We start from the raw sequence: 17538 nt of genomic DNA, 5'->3' as shown, positions 1-17538 counted from the left end.
ATTAACATAGTGAATGATTCACGGATGTTCTTAACATTCAGGAGTAACACGGAAGGCTAGCAATACAGCCCAGGTCCAGAGCTGATGAATGGTGCAGTGCTGCCGTTGTCATAGCAACTGAGGGGGGGAAGCAGCACCATATAAGGAGCTGTGTATTGGATTCTGGGAATGATTTATATTTAAAAACTGTAAGCTCCTCATGCCTTAAAGCTGTAAACTAGTCTCTTAGTAATTCCTCCTCAGATTTTTCTCTTCTGAATTTCTAAATCGGGAATGTGTAAATGAATAAAAATTGCAAAATACAGTAACCAAGCAGTCACTAACAAAAACCCTACATATTAATGTAACTAAAAAGATTAATAATACTTAGCAAGTTAATATGTGTCTGTGTTATCTTCATGACTTATTGGATTAAATGGTAAAATTAGACAATGATAAAGAGGAACTGTCTAGAATGTAAGATAGCAGAAAATTCATTTTTAAATACTTAAAGGTATTAAAAACCTGACTAAATGCTTTTCATTCAAGATGGCAGTGTCAGATACATCAAAACTACAGAACTATCAACTGACTAACATAGTAGCAATGGTATCAATTTCAAAGAAAGACATACTACCTCCCATATTCCTCCTAGATGCAGAAAGGTTCAAAACTAACTTCCTGAAGATGCACTTCTGAAGGCTATATAGCTTTCACTCAAGATCAGGGAAACGCCTTATATTAATCACTGGTGAGTCAGAGTGATGTTCCACCCCATGAGTCTGAAGGCCTTTCCCTCCTGGGTTTAGGGAACCTTTCTGTTGTCATAGTTTCTCCTCACCTCCTAAGAATCCAGAAGAGTCCCTTCCCTTCCAGTGGACAGCAGTGTAGTTTGAAAAAACAATGGTGGGAGAAGTGGAGCTAGGGTTCATGTATGGATTTAGCAGTGATAAAGGCATCCCTTCTGCAGTATTGTGGACATGGCTCTGAACTGTCTTGTACAGAAAAAAAATTTCAGTTGGCTTCTGAGGCACATGGTCTACCTGTGCTATTCATCTACTCATACAGGGCAAGTCTACATGACAGCGATTTTCAACCTTTTCTGAAGGCACAAACTAATTACTAAAATTCTGTGGCACACCACATAAATTTTTTTTTGCAGATCTGACACACAAAAATAGGTATAAATTTGATTCACCCACACTGGACAGCTATTATTGTGTTTACTGTTGTAATTTTTTTATTTGACAATCTAAGGGAAAAGAAGTCAGTGACCCTGAATAAACTGGTACTCTATGCTTTAAAAATTTTGCAGCACACCAATTGAAAATTGTTGCTATATGAAATTGTTCCATATTGTATCAATGAATATTTCTTTCCTATCGCCATGTATTTAATGAAATGTTCTGATATAAAATAAAGCAAAAACAATTAGGTAAATGTATTTATTTCACTGTTCTCTTATATGTGCAGCATTGCCACTATAATAGTTCTGGTACAATTATATGTTTGTTAGTCATAAGTTTATAATGTACTAATTATTTCCATGTATGATAACTTCAGTAAAATGTGAATAAAAAGAATTGTAATGTAGCAGGAAGGACATGTACTTGACTAGCTATCTGATTCTATTTGTAATAACGGCTTACTTATTCACTAGACATAACCCTGGGTAAACACTTAACTCCAACCCTCTAATTCATCATCAGTAAAGTATGGGTTAATTATATATTTTCTATCTTCTTCCTAAAGTAAGTGTTGAAATAAAATAAAATAATGTAACTTTAAAGGTTTGAAATTCTAAAAATCTATGTTATCTCATTTAAAAATAAGCAAAATACAAAGATAAAAAAGGAGAATGATTATCAACAGAACTTAACAAATAGAAAATGGCCTGAATAGAGAATTTTTTTTTTCAGGCTAATTTTTGATTGAGTATTTGGTTTTATCACATTGCATATAATTTGTAGCAAAGAACTATTTCATTTTAGAATTATAATAAACAGATGCTGTGGACTAGTGTTAAAGAATTAGATAAGATAATAATGTAAAAGTAATCCTACTGTACCAACATTACTTACTTAAGTCTTCAGAAAATGATAGCTTGGCACTGAACTATAATTAATTTCTAAAGAATGTGCAAAGTGAGAAATTTGTTTCAAATGCTCATCAATTACTTTGTATTTCATCTACCTAGAAAACTGTAGGGCAAACCTCAAAATAAGCATTTAAGTTAGATTTGAAAAGTCCACGGAGAGCACACCCCAGTTCATTGACAGTCTAATCTCTTCTATGTAGTACACTTTCTAAATCAAATACACGAGTTGGCAAAAGGAGGTTTACAGTTGTCTGTATGGAAAAAAGACATACAAGTTAAACAAGAATAAACTGTTTTGTGTATTCACAACTGTAAACCTAATTTTGCCCATCCCTGTATTGTCTTGCCACAATGGTTATTTTTGAGGGAAATTCTCTTTAGTCATGACTTTTTAAAAAAATTCTTGTTCAAGTACAGTTTTCTGTCTTCTATTCACAGGGCTGCCATCCCCCCAGTGCCCCCCACCTTAGTTATTGTCCATGTGCCCTTTATACTTGTTCCTGTGAGTCCATCCCCTTTTCCCCTATGATTCTCTCCCCTCTCCCCTCTGGACCCTGTCAGCCTGTTCCGTATTTGAGTGTCATTGGTCATATTTTGCTTGCTTGTTTGTTTTGTTGTTTAGAATCCTGTTAACGGTGATATCATATGGTATTTGTCTTTCACTGCCTGGCTTATTTCGCTCAGCATAAAGCTTTCCAGTTCCATCCATGATGTTGCAAAGGGTAGGAGCTCCTTCTTCCTTTCTGCAGCATAGAATTCCATTGTGTAATGTACCATAGCTTTCTGATCCAGTCATTTACCAATGGGCATCTAGGTTGCTTCCAACTCTTGGCTATCGTAAATTATGCTGCTATGAACATCGGGGTGCATAGGTTCTTTTGGATTGGTGTTTCAGGATTCTTAGGATATACTCCTAAGAGTGGAATTGCTGGGTCAAAAGGCACATTTATTTTTAGTTTTCTTAGGAAATTCCATACTGTTTTCCATAGTGGTTGTACCAGTCTGCAATCCCACCAACAGTGAACTAGTGTCCCCTTTTCCCCACAACCTCTCTCATCAAAATTAAAAGCTTCTGCATGGCTAAGGAAAACAGTATCAAGATAAAAAGAGAAGCAACAGCTTGGGAAAACATATTTGCCAATGATACCTCAGACAAAGGTTTAATCTCCAAAATATACAAAGAACTCACCTGACTCCACTCAAAGAAAACAAGCAACCCAGTGAAAAAATGGGCAAAGGACTTGAACAGACATTTCTCCAAGGAGGACATACAGAGGATCCAGAGACACATGAAAAGATGCTCGATATCGCTAGCTATCAGAGAGATGCAAATTAAAACTACAATGAGATACCACTTTACACCAGTCAGAATGGCTATCATAAACAAAGAAACAAACAACTAGTCGTGACTTTTAGAATACCAATAACTCAATACCTTAGGAAAAAGAGGGTAAGTTCATCTCTCTCCTCAAGCTGAACTGAGTTTATCCATGCATTAGATGGATTCTAGAATAATTTGTAATAAATAGAAACTTGGGCAACAAATTATTTTCCACTGACTTTCATTTTAATGTTGCTTATGCTCTGTGTGAACTGACTGGGATGAAGACATGGCTGAAATCACTTAAAAGCAAAGTACATAGGTTTGGTTTGACTTCTGAAAATTTGGGTTCAACTTAAGGTAAATGTAGAAAGCAAGGGGCTAAGCTATTCCTGTGGCTACTCATTTTTAACTTCCTTATGATTAATTGAGGGAGTTAAACTATTTAAAACTTACTAAGTTTTAGATTATTTTTATATTCATCCTTTTTCCAATCTTCCCATTTTATAAGCTTTCTCAAAGAAGTAATTATCAGTGCTAAACTCTACAGTGCTCAATTTAAGGTAGGGTAACTTATGAAGAGGTAAATATGTGAAACCCTTATTCTCATAGAAAAGTACACATTGTAATTATTATATCAGTTCAAGTGTTGGCCAGATTCCTAATGTGGGATTTTCCCTTTCCTAGGAATGGTTACTGCTCCAGATCAGGACTTTGACTTGCAATAGTAATGACTAATAGAGAAGTGAAAAAATATTCTTAAAAATCATATGATGTAGCCTTTACACAAAAGCCACCTATTCATCCGGCAGTCAGTAAAAGAGTGAGATAAACTGGCAGAATTGGAGATATTGAGCAGCAGTATTTCTGTTTAATTAACACCATGAATGATATTTAAGAAACTTCTGAGGACAGTTTTCATTATATGCAGTTTCTACTTGGTATGTTGACTTTATTACCTAGCCCCTGAACAAAATTTCCCCAAATGTGTGATGCTACCTCTAAATTACAACCTCAACGTATGAAAAAAATCATTAGCTGACAGGTGGTTCTTTGGGAATGTCTTTATTGGTAACTAGAACATAAAAGGGCACACTGAACTAACATATACATGTATTATACATATATATATTTCAAATCTCCTTTTGCTCATTTTACTTAGTTCATTAAACAAATGTGAATTTATAACATTCACTAAATAATATAGGTGTGTGTATGTATATATATACATATATATATACACATACACATACATATATATATACACACATACACATACATATATATATATACACACATGCATATATATATGTATATATATATATATACACACACACACACACACACCTTATTTTTAAAACAAAACACTTCCAGGGCAGAAATACAGAAAAACCAGAAAAGGAGGAAGACAAGGACAGTCAACCAAGTCTGGTATATGTCAGAGTTCATTACATTGTCTAAACAAAACAGGTCATTCATACACATAGAGAATTCCAAAATGGCCAAATTTCTTATTTTAAAAATACAGGCAATGACATGAAAGAACTAACGACAGTGAGATGATATATTCATAATGAAATGTCCTTTGGAACATTCTGCCCTCTGGTGTTTAAAATACAGGGTGGGGCAAAAATAGGTTTACAGCTGTTCATTTGGAAAATAATACAGTACTTAATAAATAATAGTATAAGAATAGGAATAAACTCTGTTTCATGTACTCACAACTGTACACCTACTTGTGCTGCACCCCGCGTACACCAGTGAGAGAGCACACTGTTGTGCCACACATTTATTATTCTTATGGGCTGAATAAATCAATTGATTTGGACACAATCTTCTAGAATGAGGAAAAAATATGGTTTAGCATTATAATAAATTCTATTACCATAACGTGAATATACATTCAGTGCTAAACTGTATATAATCCCACACTACAATTTACTTCCTGTTTGGAGACTCACTAAGAGAATTTCTCCTGAGTCATGGATATTTACCTATTTGCCTTTCATGATGTTTTGTGACTGAGAAGTATTTCTGAGGACCAGTATTATTTAATCTTTGCATTCAACGGTTGACACTTGGGGAACTGTTCACGGTCCACAGCCCATAGCAGGTGGGCAGATAAGCTGGTAGGAAAGACAGGGTCAATTAAACATAAAATAGACTTCTAGGAACTGTGGCACAAAATCATGGTGAGTTTTCTGGGGAAGATCACAGAGAAAGCAAGAACAAAAAAAGGACTTTTTCTCCCTGTAACCTTCGTGGTATTTTCCACACTCAAAAGTGATACCCAACTCTTAGAACCACTACTTACTACCTAAAGGGCCTCTCTAAGATGTGCTACTCTGGCGCATGAATTGTTCGAAGCTGAAGGCAACTGAGATCCTATGGGTTCAGGACAAACTTCTGCCCCTCCCTTAACTACTGCAATGGGAAAAAACAACTGTAACTGAACAACAATTAACAAAAGAATTTGGGGTTCTTGCCCATAGTAAGAGTTATTACCAGAAATAACTTTATGACCTGTCTATAAGAAAGGGCAATTATCAAATTACTAAATATCTGCTGTTCTTATCATCCTGTGAATTACCTTCCTCCCCTCTAAAGTTCTTATAACCTTATTCCTCAAAATGCCATATATATATGTATTTATTTTACTTTAAATACATAAATGTATTTATTACTATTTTACTTTCCTGTCTCTGAACTTCTCATGTATGTGGTATCTCTGATTCTCTCATATATGTGGGGCTCCCATACATATATATATAGTTGAATTTGGTCATTTTCCCTTGTTAATCTTTCTCATGTAGATTTACTTATTAGACCAACTGAAAGAATCTAGAAGGGTAGAGACAAACTTCTTCCCCTACAGGATATCAGAGATTACTAACCAGGTGATTGCCAAGTTTTTTTTACCTGTTATTTCCCTGTTATACTGAATTCCTTTTATTTTTCCCTATATATACTTCCATTTTTTAAATTTTTATCTATCAAAAATTTATTTATTAATTTAAACAAAGATATAATAGCTATTAGTTGGAATTTCTAATAAGTAGTTGATCACTGTAAGGTGATCACAATTTTATACAGAACAAAATAAAAAGTATTTAACTGTCAAATCATATGTTTGACACTGTAAGTGCTAGGGAAACAGAAGGCACACAGAGAAATTCTCTACAATCATTTCTGTATTCCTCTCAACCCTAAGGAATTATTATTCTTCTACATTGTACAGACATAAAGCTGACAAATGAATGACTGTAGAACTTTAGCATGGTTCTTTGTCTTACTAAAAAGCCTGGGCCCTTGACAGACAATATGGCACTATCCAAATCTGTGTGTGTAACCATCATGAAAGGATTCTTTACCTGATAAGGTGTGCTAACAGTTAAGTACTCAAAACACACAGACTGGCATGACTCTCTCCTTAACTAAACTTTATGGGGCTCCTTCTAATTCCTCTTTTCCACCCTGGCTCAACCTTGGGCCTTATCCTCAAGCCTACAGCCTAGCCCAGTTGTAGCAAGAATCCTGCTCACTCAGTTTAGTGAGAACCCCCTCACCCTTGATATCTGATCACTGTGGCATGCCTTCAGCAAAAATTCTGTTAAACTGGCTTAGCAAGTATCCTACTCTTGATGTCTCCTCTTACCAGTTTTCTATCCACTGCTGCCTTCCCTGCCTTGGTCCTTGGGTCTAAATTCTTGACTGTCTTTAGACAGTTTTTCAGAATTGAACCCAGTTCTAAACTGAGCTCTCCTTTCCCCTATTGCAATAATTCCTGAATAAAATCCCTCTTTACCACTTTTATTACTGTTCGGCTCTGATTTTCTTTAACAATACTCATGGTAACTGAAATTATCTAAATTGAATCAAGTAATAACCACTTACAAGTCTCTATTTTTTGTTTGGAAGACTATGGAGCCAGCAATGGGACCCACTTCTGCCACTGAGTAAAGCTTGAAGTTTACAACAACACAGTCTTTAACCCATAAAACTAGAGTCTGAACTAGGAACTGTACTTGAATGTGGCCCAGAACTAGTTTAATCAGTATTAGTATTCCAAAGAATTTAAAAGACTTCATTTACATTTTTCATTCAGTCTTAAAAAATACTTGGTAAGGTACTTTATCTATGTGGAAATTAAAATAGAAATATCTAATTTAGGACTGATGGAAGCTTAGGCTCTATTTTTTAATCTAACAAAATTTACCATAATACAACTTAGTGCATATTTTTTCTAAAATATCATGCTACAGTATCATAAGTACACTGCAATAAGTCAGACTATGTAGACTAACAATTTCTAGGCTATTTATATTTTCAAATTAGTTTTTCAATACTTTTCTCAAGAGTATGTCCCCATTTTATTCAAGTGAAATAAAAAGTAACATTTATTCAATGTTTATTATATGCTAGGTTGTATGTTTAAGAAATCTTGTTTAATCTTCACAGCAACCCTATACTTTTTTCTAATGAAATTCACTAAAGTATATCTTGAATCCAGTTTCCAAAAATTTCAAGATAATTGTTTTATGTAAAGAACATATTGTACATACACTAAAACATATCAGACTATGTAGACTAACATTATGTGTAAGTTCTTTTTTATCAAAAAAGTTTTCAATGATTTTCACAGGATGTCTTGGAAACAAGTCAATGATTACACTTTATCCATAATGAAAATATTTTGATTGTAGCTAGTATGTAAAATAACTAGGTTGCAGCATGATCAAATTGATTATTGTGAATTATTTATCATCTATATTGGCTTGCCACATAGTCATTCCAGTCTACTGTAGCAAATACTTTTAAAATTAGGCCAAAATTACTTTTCTCCCAGAGACTAGATAATAATCCATTTGCCTCTGGAATTTCGCCCAGAGGGTGGTGGCAGCCAGCAGGACCCCAATTGCTGTTTGGTAACAATATCAGTATTTGAAGGTTACTCCTCAGAAAAGTAAAGGGACCCACTTGTGGTGGTTAAATAAACTACTTGAAGGTCACCTTCCAAAGGCTCAGAACCCATTATTTGACATACGTGATAGAAAGTCACACAAGTCTCTCTTTCTCTTTTTTTAACATTGATAAGGTTTCTCTTCTCTATGGGTTACCTGATGCCTAGCTAGGATTGAACATACACTAACGGCCTTGCCACACTCATTACATTAGTAAGGTTTTTTTGCTAGTGTGAAAACTCTGATGATGTGTAAGGTGTGATTTTGTTACGAAACAACTTGATACTTGCTACATTGATATAATTTCTCTTCACTATGGGTTACCTGATATCTCGTTAGAACTGAATGAATTCTAAAGCCTTTGCCACGTTTATTACATTTGAAAAATGTCTCTCCAGTATGAATGACCTGATGACCTGTAGAATGTTTTTTCATACAAAAAATCTTGAAAACACCCATTACATTTATAAGGTTTCTCCCAGCATGAACTACCTGCTGACATGCAAGGTGTGATTTCTTGCACTAAATACCTTGCCACACTCATTTCATCGACAAGGTGTCTCTTCAGTACGGTTTACCAATGCCTAGTTAGGTTTGAATGCACAATAAAGGTTTTGCTGCACTCATCACATTTGTGAGAATTTTTCCTCTATGCTGTCTGGTCTTATTTTAGTATTGAAGGATGCCTAAAATCATTCCCATACATATTAAAAATATTGCCTTGGCCAACAGCAGTAACTCTGAAATGATAAAACTGAGAAAGTATTATTGATAGACTTCTTGACTAGGTTACATTCATAAAATTTCCCTTCTGTTTGAAATATCTCCGTTACCAGCCAGATGTGAATGAAAGCTTAGTTCAAGGCTGTTTCCAACAGGCTTGTGTTCTTCATGCCTTAGACCATGTTTTCTTCTCTCAGAAAGATGGTTTTTATGAGTTATAGGCATTTCTTTGTCTTTTGTTTTATCACCCTTCCACTGACATGCAAAGTCATGCATATTTTCCTTTATTTCCCTGAAGTAAAAATCTTTGAGTATGTGGGCTTTTATGTCTTTCAAACATCACAGTTTGGAAGACTTCTCCTATATTATAGTTTTTTTGTTGGTCTTAATGTTTTGATACATGTGGAAAACAGCTATCTGTGTTCACACCTTTGATATATTCCCACCGATTTGTGGGTCTTTTTTGGGGGGGGTAGTTTTTTTGTGTTTGTTTTTTGTAGGTTTTGTTGGAGTATTTTCAACTCATTCTTCAGAGTCCCGATTAATTTCTTTTGCTTTAAAATGGAGAAACTATTCAGATCAGAAACAGAAATTCCCAAGGAGAGCAGGTTCTTGCAGTCCTCCAACCTCACACGCTTGTGCGGGGCCCTCCGAGCTGGGTGCAGGCACTCCCACTCCTCAGAGAGTGCAATGGCAACATCCCTGAACGCCAGCCATCCCTGAGAAAGAGCTGTTCCTGAACCCTCTTTCTTTCTTCCATCTTCCTCCTCTTCTGGGATTCCTCCTCAGGCAATAAGTCTTCAGAGGTCAACTTTCCAGTGTAACCTTTGCTCCCCCACACATCTCTTTTGAAATTACAAGTGTAGCTAACATTTATGAAGTATTTACTCCATGTCAGATACTGCCTTGTAAGTTTATACATACAAACTCACCCAGTTTTCTTAATAGTCCTATGGGGTATATACTATAAATATACAATGGTGTTTGTTTTTTTATTATTTATTTTTTAATTACATTTATCGGGGCAACATTGGCTTTGGTATATACTATTATTATTCCTATTTTAGAAACAAGGAAACTGAAGTACAGTGCAAATTTGCACAAGATTATACCATAAGGAAATGGAAGTCATAGGCTATTTTGTTATAAAGCCTCATAAGATTCTGGATTTTAATGTGGCAGAAATACAAACACTATATAAAGTTATACCAAAATATTATGTATTGTTCACAAATACCTCTCCCACTTTTGAGTCAGTTACTGTGTCTCAATGCCACCACTAAATGCGTATATGTGTGTATGTTTGTGTGTGTATCATTTAAAAACACTACTGGATCACTATAACTGATAATGAGATTTTCATGTTTTACTAAACATACATACATATACATTTCAAAGTTTTTCAAATTTATCTGAACAACAAAATTGCTTTGTCAAGGATTATGTGCATTACATTTTGATACATATTATCAAACTGCCTTACAAAAGGTTTACACCAATGTATATGCCCCTACCAATAGTGTGAATACTCAAAATTTAACTTCTACTAAAGTTACAGTGTACATAATGGGCAAACAGTATAAATTCAGCAAGTGCTGAATGAATAGATTACTGGCACTCTCAATTATCTATATTTTAAGAAGTATGTTGATGGGCTTTATGATATTATGAACAAAAACAAATTGGAAAGAACACTAAGAATCTAGAGAACTGTGGCAAATCCATTAGCACAACTGTATGCTATCTTTGTACACTTTCCTCCATGTTTTCTCAAATTCACAGCAATATCCAACTAGGTCAAATGAATCTTGAGGCTTGCCCAACCTGCGTATCTTCTAGTTACCCTTTATTGATTAAAGCAGCAATTTTCAAACCATAGGCCACAAGAATTTATAAAACATGCGGTACCTGACAATTTAGTCAGGGGTACTCATCTCTTTTCCCTTAGATTGTCAAATTAAAAAATGACAACAGCCAATACAACAATAGCATCCTGTGTGAATGAATCAAAATTTTACCTAATCTTTGGTCAAGTCAGCAAAAAATATGACAAAATCTTTGGTAAAGTAAAAAAAAAAATGACAATGTATTTTTTGCTGTGCCATGAAACTTTAGTAATAAGTTTATATGTGCCATGAGAAACATTGAAAACCGCTGGCTTAAACCATTGGCTATATCTTATACTACTCAGAATAAAAAAACTTATTTGATATATTAGATGCCCTGGGTGAGTTGGGTAACTTCCCTAAACCTCAATTTTTTTCTTGGTATAACGAAACAAATTTGGAGTTTAAGGGCCTGGATATTACCTTGGCTCTGACAGCTTCCTAGTTGTATAATTTTGAGCATGACATGTGACTTCTGTAAGACTTAATTTACTCATCTGTAAAATGGAGATACGTGTGAAGAATACATGAGCGTTAGCTGTTAAGTCACACAGCAGGGGATTCAAATGACAATTATCACCCTTATTACTATTATTCATTAAAAATATGACTTTTAAAACATGAAAATTTTTTAAGTTCTAAGTTGATATCTAATGTTAAAAATAATTTTTAAAAACTCACCAAATTTAAACAAAATTTTAACAATACCAGCTAACACATTCTGGCCACTTAATATTTGCCAAATGTTATTTTAAGCAAGTATTAAACAGTGTGATCATCCTCAATGGTAGGCATGATTCCCCATGAGGCATGTTCCCCATAGGACACACTGTTATCTCCATTTTACAAATGAAGAAACAGAACCACACAGTAGTGAAGTGCCTTTCTCAGAGCCGGGTTACAAATCAAGCAGTATGAGCCCAGAGTCTGTTTCTCTCTTACCCATTTTTACTATATTAACTTGCTTTTGTTCTGAATAAAGTGAGACATGTAGGGGTGCGTATATGTAGAGATACACTATATATCTATATATATTTAAAAATTAATTTTTGCATGTAAATAGATACATTAGTAAGTATAGCCCTAATGGCCAGATTAAATTAATGCATTTTGTTAAGAACTACTTTCTGGAAGATATTTCAGAAATGTCTGAAATCTTTCCCCATTCAACATTTTTTTTTACTTATTCATAACAAAATATAATTAGGAAAAAGGATACTGATGAACAATTCACTGATATTTTAAAGTTAAATTTCTAAGTAAATATATTCCAATTTAAACTAGCTCAAGATTATATACAGATTTATTCTTGAGCAGGTCTTTCCCCATTCTCAGTTCCTGGAGACTAAAGATAAGTCAAAGTATTTTGGAAATGGAAATAGGTTGCAGATTTCAACCTATTTCTCTGCAAATGTGTCTTCATATACACCTGTGAAGGACTACAAATATGCTAAGAGTTCAAAGGTTACATAATAACAATGACAGGAAAAGGTTATTCCTTTATTATATCTTACAAGACAAAACAAAACAAAAAAGACTGTTATTTCGCCACTCTAGAAGTTAAAGATCTACTTAAAGATTAGGAAAACATGCACAAAGTTAAGGAAAATAGGATACGCTAGTCCCTTATTCTCCATTTCTCATACACTTGCCAACAAGATCCAATTAGAAGGTAAATCAGATCCTATTACTCTCCATTCCAGCTCTGATTTAAATTCTATAGCATAAGCTCCTTACTATGACCCTAGAAACTCTGGCTCCTGGCCAACTCTTCAACTATATTCTAGTGTCCCTACCCCACTGACTTACTCTGTGGAAGCTACACTCAATGTTTTTTCAATTCCTGGACTTGCCTATGCTGCTTTAGGACTTTTACACTGACAGTTCCCTCTGCTTCCAAGGCTAGGAGCCCAGATTTTCCCCTGACTGGCTCTTTTTTGTTATTCAGATTTCAATTCAAATACCTCCTCCTCTTTCTCTGACCACTCCATGGAAAGAAATCCTACCTCCACCCCAGTCTGTCTCTACCCCATCTCCTACTTTATTACCTTCAAAGTACTTGTCACTACCTAAAATTAGAGTGTGTATTTATTGGTTATATGTTTCTCTCCCAACTGGAACATAAATACCTTCAAGGCAGCAGGGGCCTTAATTTGTCTTTTTCACTGCTCTATTATATTGTACAGCATAAACAAATATCTTGACTATATCTGTCTATTTAATTTGTTTGGTAGTATAAATACAAGGAGTATAGGCACTTAAAAGTTTAAATGCATGTAAACAGATAAATTAGTAAGTGTAACCCTAGTGGCCAGATTAAATTAATGCATTTTGTTAAGAACTATTTTCTGGAAGACATCTCCTTATGGTCAGGTAATCTTTCCCCATTCAACATTATTTTTTACTTAATTGTACAAAATACAATTAGGAAAAAAGATAACTGATGAACTTACTAATATTTTAAAGTTAAATTTCTAAGCAAATTTATTCCAGTTTAAACTAGAAAATTCTTAACATGTCCTTCAACTGGCAGAAGATTGGCCACAGAAAAAATTTTATAACATCCTCTTTTAAAAGAGAAATTTCTTTCACTAAGAAAGTCTCAATCTTTAAATTCTTAGGTCCTTGACAGTTTTTTCAGAAAATGAAACTGTTTGAGAAGATACATATACTTCAAACACGGTGCATGCATGTAATTAACCAAGTATACCTCTCACTATGGTTTCCCTGTATCTCCTCTGAGATATTAGGCATGTCGTTGGCTTTGTTATTAACTGTATACATTTTTAAATATAGGTTGCCTATTTAAGTTGAAGTTCTAACTGGGACAGGCAAATGGGGTAGGAAAGTGGTATCTCCAAAACCTCAGACAATCCACCTTCCTTCTACAAGGAAACTGAACTTTTCTTGTTATTTCTTCCCAAGTATATGGTGAAATGAAATCACCTGACAGTCATCATAAGATTTGGTTATTTGTTATTTTCAGTAATAAATACTACTTTCAACTTCAAGAAAAAGAAGAAATTTCTAAGCAATGAAATTTTATTCAAGCACAATCACAAAACTTATCCTATTTTTAGATGTCAGATGGAAATAACTATTTTAGTAAAATGTCACTAAGCTATTTTACTTATTTTTATCTAATGATCCAAAAATCAGAGTAGACTTTGACTCTACTATTTCAAGATGTCTAAAAAAACAATAAATAAGAGGCATGATTTATTCTTTGTGGAATTATAAAGAAATACCGTTAATGAAAAATATACACATTGTACAAGTTTCATTCAAAATAGATGGAAGAATCTAAAAACTGTATTTCCCCCTCCTCTTAGTTTCATTAGAATTGTCATATGATAATCAAATGCCCCTACTGTCTAGCTCATTGACAGACAGACAGGAAGTAAATACACCCTTTGGGAATTACTTAATTTATTGTCTCCACGCACTCATAACTCATCAATATCAGCCAACTAACTGACATTTGGATATATACTGATAATGTGAAAAAAACTAACAAAGTGACCCAGGCTTATATATTTTCACACATAAGTATCACTCAACATACTAAAATTTTCCTGACAAAGCTTAAAAGAACAAAAGTTCATTTAATAAAGAGAGGTGCATACCTAACAACTTTATCTGGATGGACAATATATATGAGATCAAATTAAAGTCAGTGCAACCCACAACTTATGAATGACAGTAAATATCCTAAGAAGTTGGAGGAATGTACAATGGAGAGGAAAATACCTAAACCAACTTTTAAAAATGGGTATGAAATATACTTTCTAGGATTTCCAACAAAAACATGACCAATGTACCTTTGCTGAACTATGAAGCTCTTATTATCCTACAATTATAATATCTCCATCTGTTAATCCGACATGAACAAGCTGATAAATGAAATAAGAACAACAGTGAATTCTGGCAAAACTTGAAATTTTCTGAAAGCCTAGAAAAATATGTCCACAACAGATGGATAAATTAGAAAATAAATACATCGATCTGTCAAACTGAGTACTACTCTAATTCCCTAAACTAAAATCAGTAGGAGCTCCACTTCCCAAGAGTCTGTGACATTAGGAAGGCCAAAATGGAAACGCCTAAAGATTCATATAAACATATCTGATATGACCTAAAGTGTCATACTATTAGGTTTCCTGTTAAACATACTAAATTTAGGTAAAGTCCTTACCAGTTAACTTCTTCACAGGTTGGAGCCGAACACTGATAGACTGATGTGTGAGTAAGGGGGAGGATGGAAGAGAGCGAGACACGCCCTCCATAATCCGAATGTGCTGCATACCTTCACTCACTGGAAGTGGCGGGACGGCGTAGTCGGGCTCAAAAGCACAGTCGCTTTCTGTGGAGATGCCACCTGTTCAAAAGGATGGAACAAAAGAGCTGGTGAGAAACTCATCCTTTTCTACTAAAATTTATCTTTCAGGGTAATTCAGAATAGCATATACTGATATTGATTTTCACTATGAAAAGCCAAATACAGTATTTTTAACACATATATTCATTTCCATACTTACTGGGTACTTAACTCCAGGTCTAGAACTAGGGAATTAAACATAGGTAAAATGGGGTCATAGTTGTAAGGAGTTCGCTCTGTCTCATAAATTATGCAGTCATATAAAAACATAATTACAGTACAAAGCTGTAAGTATTACCATGAGAGTAACAGTCTCCACCCCACCCCCCCTTAGACAAACATGAAACAAAGATACCCGCTTGACAATCCAATACATGCAATTGCTACTAGGTCACTGTAACTATTTCTTATCCCCTTTCTTCAAGAAAGTATGTGAAAATACAAGTGGTTAAGACTGACATTATTATAAGGTAATCTTGGAAACTTCTCCAACATTTTAAAAAGAGTAAATTATATGCTATTTACTTCCATTTACATACTCCTGAGGATGGCACATTGTATACTTCAGATCAACTTTTGCCTAAGAAAAACTAGAACTACAGATATTTTAAATCTTCCTAAAGGCACTGGAAAGTTAATAGCATGATGAAGAATTACAGAAGACTAGAGCCTGGCTTTGGGGGCTGAAGAAGCTGTTGACAGTTTTACAAAGCTGGGAAGACAAATACTGCCATGTAGGGAGAACAAAGTTGTATAGAGGGACCAGGTAAAACTCCAGTATTTTTGTTTGGAAGCCCAAAGCATGACTCTCTAGGAGTAAATACAAATGAAAACTGGACTGGCCTTTACAGGACCGAAACTCAGCTCCAAATGTCTACCACAAAATTAAATTAAAGCAATCTTAGGTTGCTAGTGCCAGCCAAAAAACAAACAAATCTCCTTAGGGGAAGATAACAACATCACCATAGGTCTCAAATTATTTCCACAACATTTCATACACAATGTGTGGCCCTTAATCAACAATAACAAAGAGATAACATAAAAGAAGTAAACCAGAAAGACCATGCAGAAGAAACAGCTTAAGAGGATAAAGATGAAGCAGGAGGCACAGAATTTAAAGCAGTGTGCTTAACATGAAAAAGACTGAGATACTTAGGAATAGATTTAATGAAGAAGACAAAATACCTGTACACTGAAAATTGTAAGACACTGATAAAAATTTTTTTTTACAGTACAAATAGCTCTGCTCAGGGCTCAGTGGACTGAATGACAGCCTGCAAATCAAAGGATCACCAGTTCGGTTCCCAGTCAGGACCACATGGCTGGGTTGCAGGCCAGGTCCCCAGTAGGGGTGCACAAGAGGCAACCACACATTGCAGTTTCTCTCCCTTACTCTCTACCTCTCTTCCCCTCTCTCTAAAAATATTTTTTATTTTTATTTAGTTTAAAAAAAAATTTTATTTAAAAAAGTATAAGTAACATTAGCAAAAATAAACTACATCAAACTAAATAGTTTCTGCACAGCAAAGGAAACCATCAAAAAAATGAAAAAGTAGGGATGGGTGGGGAGGGAGCATGGTGGGGTGAAAAGGGAGACAACTGTATTTGAACAACAATAAAAAAGTTTAAAAAGAAAGAGGCAACCTACATAATGGGAGAAAATGTTACAAATCACATATCCAGAAAGAAATTAAAATCCAAATATATAAGAAATTCATACTCCATAGCAAAAAACTAAATAACGTAATTAAAAAATGAGAAAAGGGTCCAAAATTTTTTTTCCAAAGATGCAAAAGTGGCCCACAGGTATATGAAAAGATGTTCAACATCACTAATAATCAGAAAAATGCAGCTCAAAACCATGATGGGTATCACTTCATACTTGTTAAGTCAACTATTACAGAAAAGTCAAAAGATAATGAGTGTCAGCAATAATGTGGACAAAAGGGAACCCTGTTACACTGCTGGTGTGAACGTAAACTGGTGCAACCGTTTTGGAACACAGTATTGAGCCGCCTCAAAAAATTAAAAATAGAACTACCATATGAACTGGCAATTCTACTTCTCAGTATACATCAAAAGTAATGAAATTACTATTTCAAAGAGATTTGCATTCCTACACTGATCACAGCACTACTCACAATAGCTATGATATGAAAATAATCTCAGTTGATGATAAAGAAAATGTGATT

At 34.6% G+C, this 17538-nt stretch overlaps 1 protein-coding gene across 3 annotated transcripts in view; it reads right to left on the bottom strand.

Annotated features, from left to right (window-relative positions):
* Nucleotides 1-17538, bottom strand: part of TANC2 (tetratricopeptide repeat, ankyrin repeat and coiled-coil containing 2) — a 321540-nt gene that overhangs the window by 185953 nt on the left and 118049 nt on the right. For 2 of the 3 annotated variants that reach the window (XM_037070369.1, XM_037070370.1), the window contains exon 4: nucleotides 15164-15346. In XM_037070369.1, coding sequence (XP_036926264.1) covers nucleotides 15164-15346 — 183 coding nt within the window. The remainder of the gene's footprint in view (nucleotides 1-15163; nucleotides 15347-17538) is intronic. The other variant, XM_037070371.1, reaches the window with a different exon arrangement.

Source organism: Sturnira hondurensis, unplaced genomic scaffold (assembly GCF_014824575.4).
Source record: "Sturnira hondurensis isolate 20B ecotype Veracruz unplaced genomic scaffold, ASM1482457v3 Scaffold0018728, whole genome shotgun sequence".
Classification (NCBI taxonomy): domain Eukaryota; kingdom Metazoa; phylum Chordata; class Mammalia; order Chiroptera; family Phyllostomidae; genus Sturnira; species Sturnira hondurensis.
This window is presented reverse-complemented; position numbering and strand designations above follow the sequence as displayed.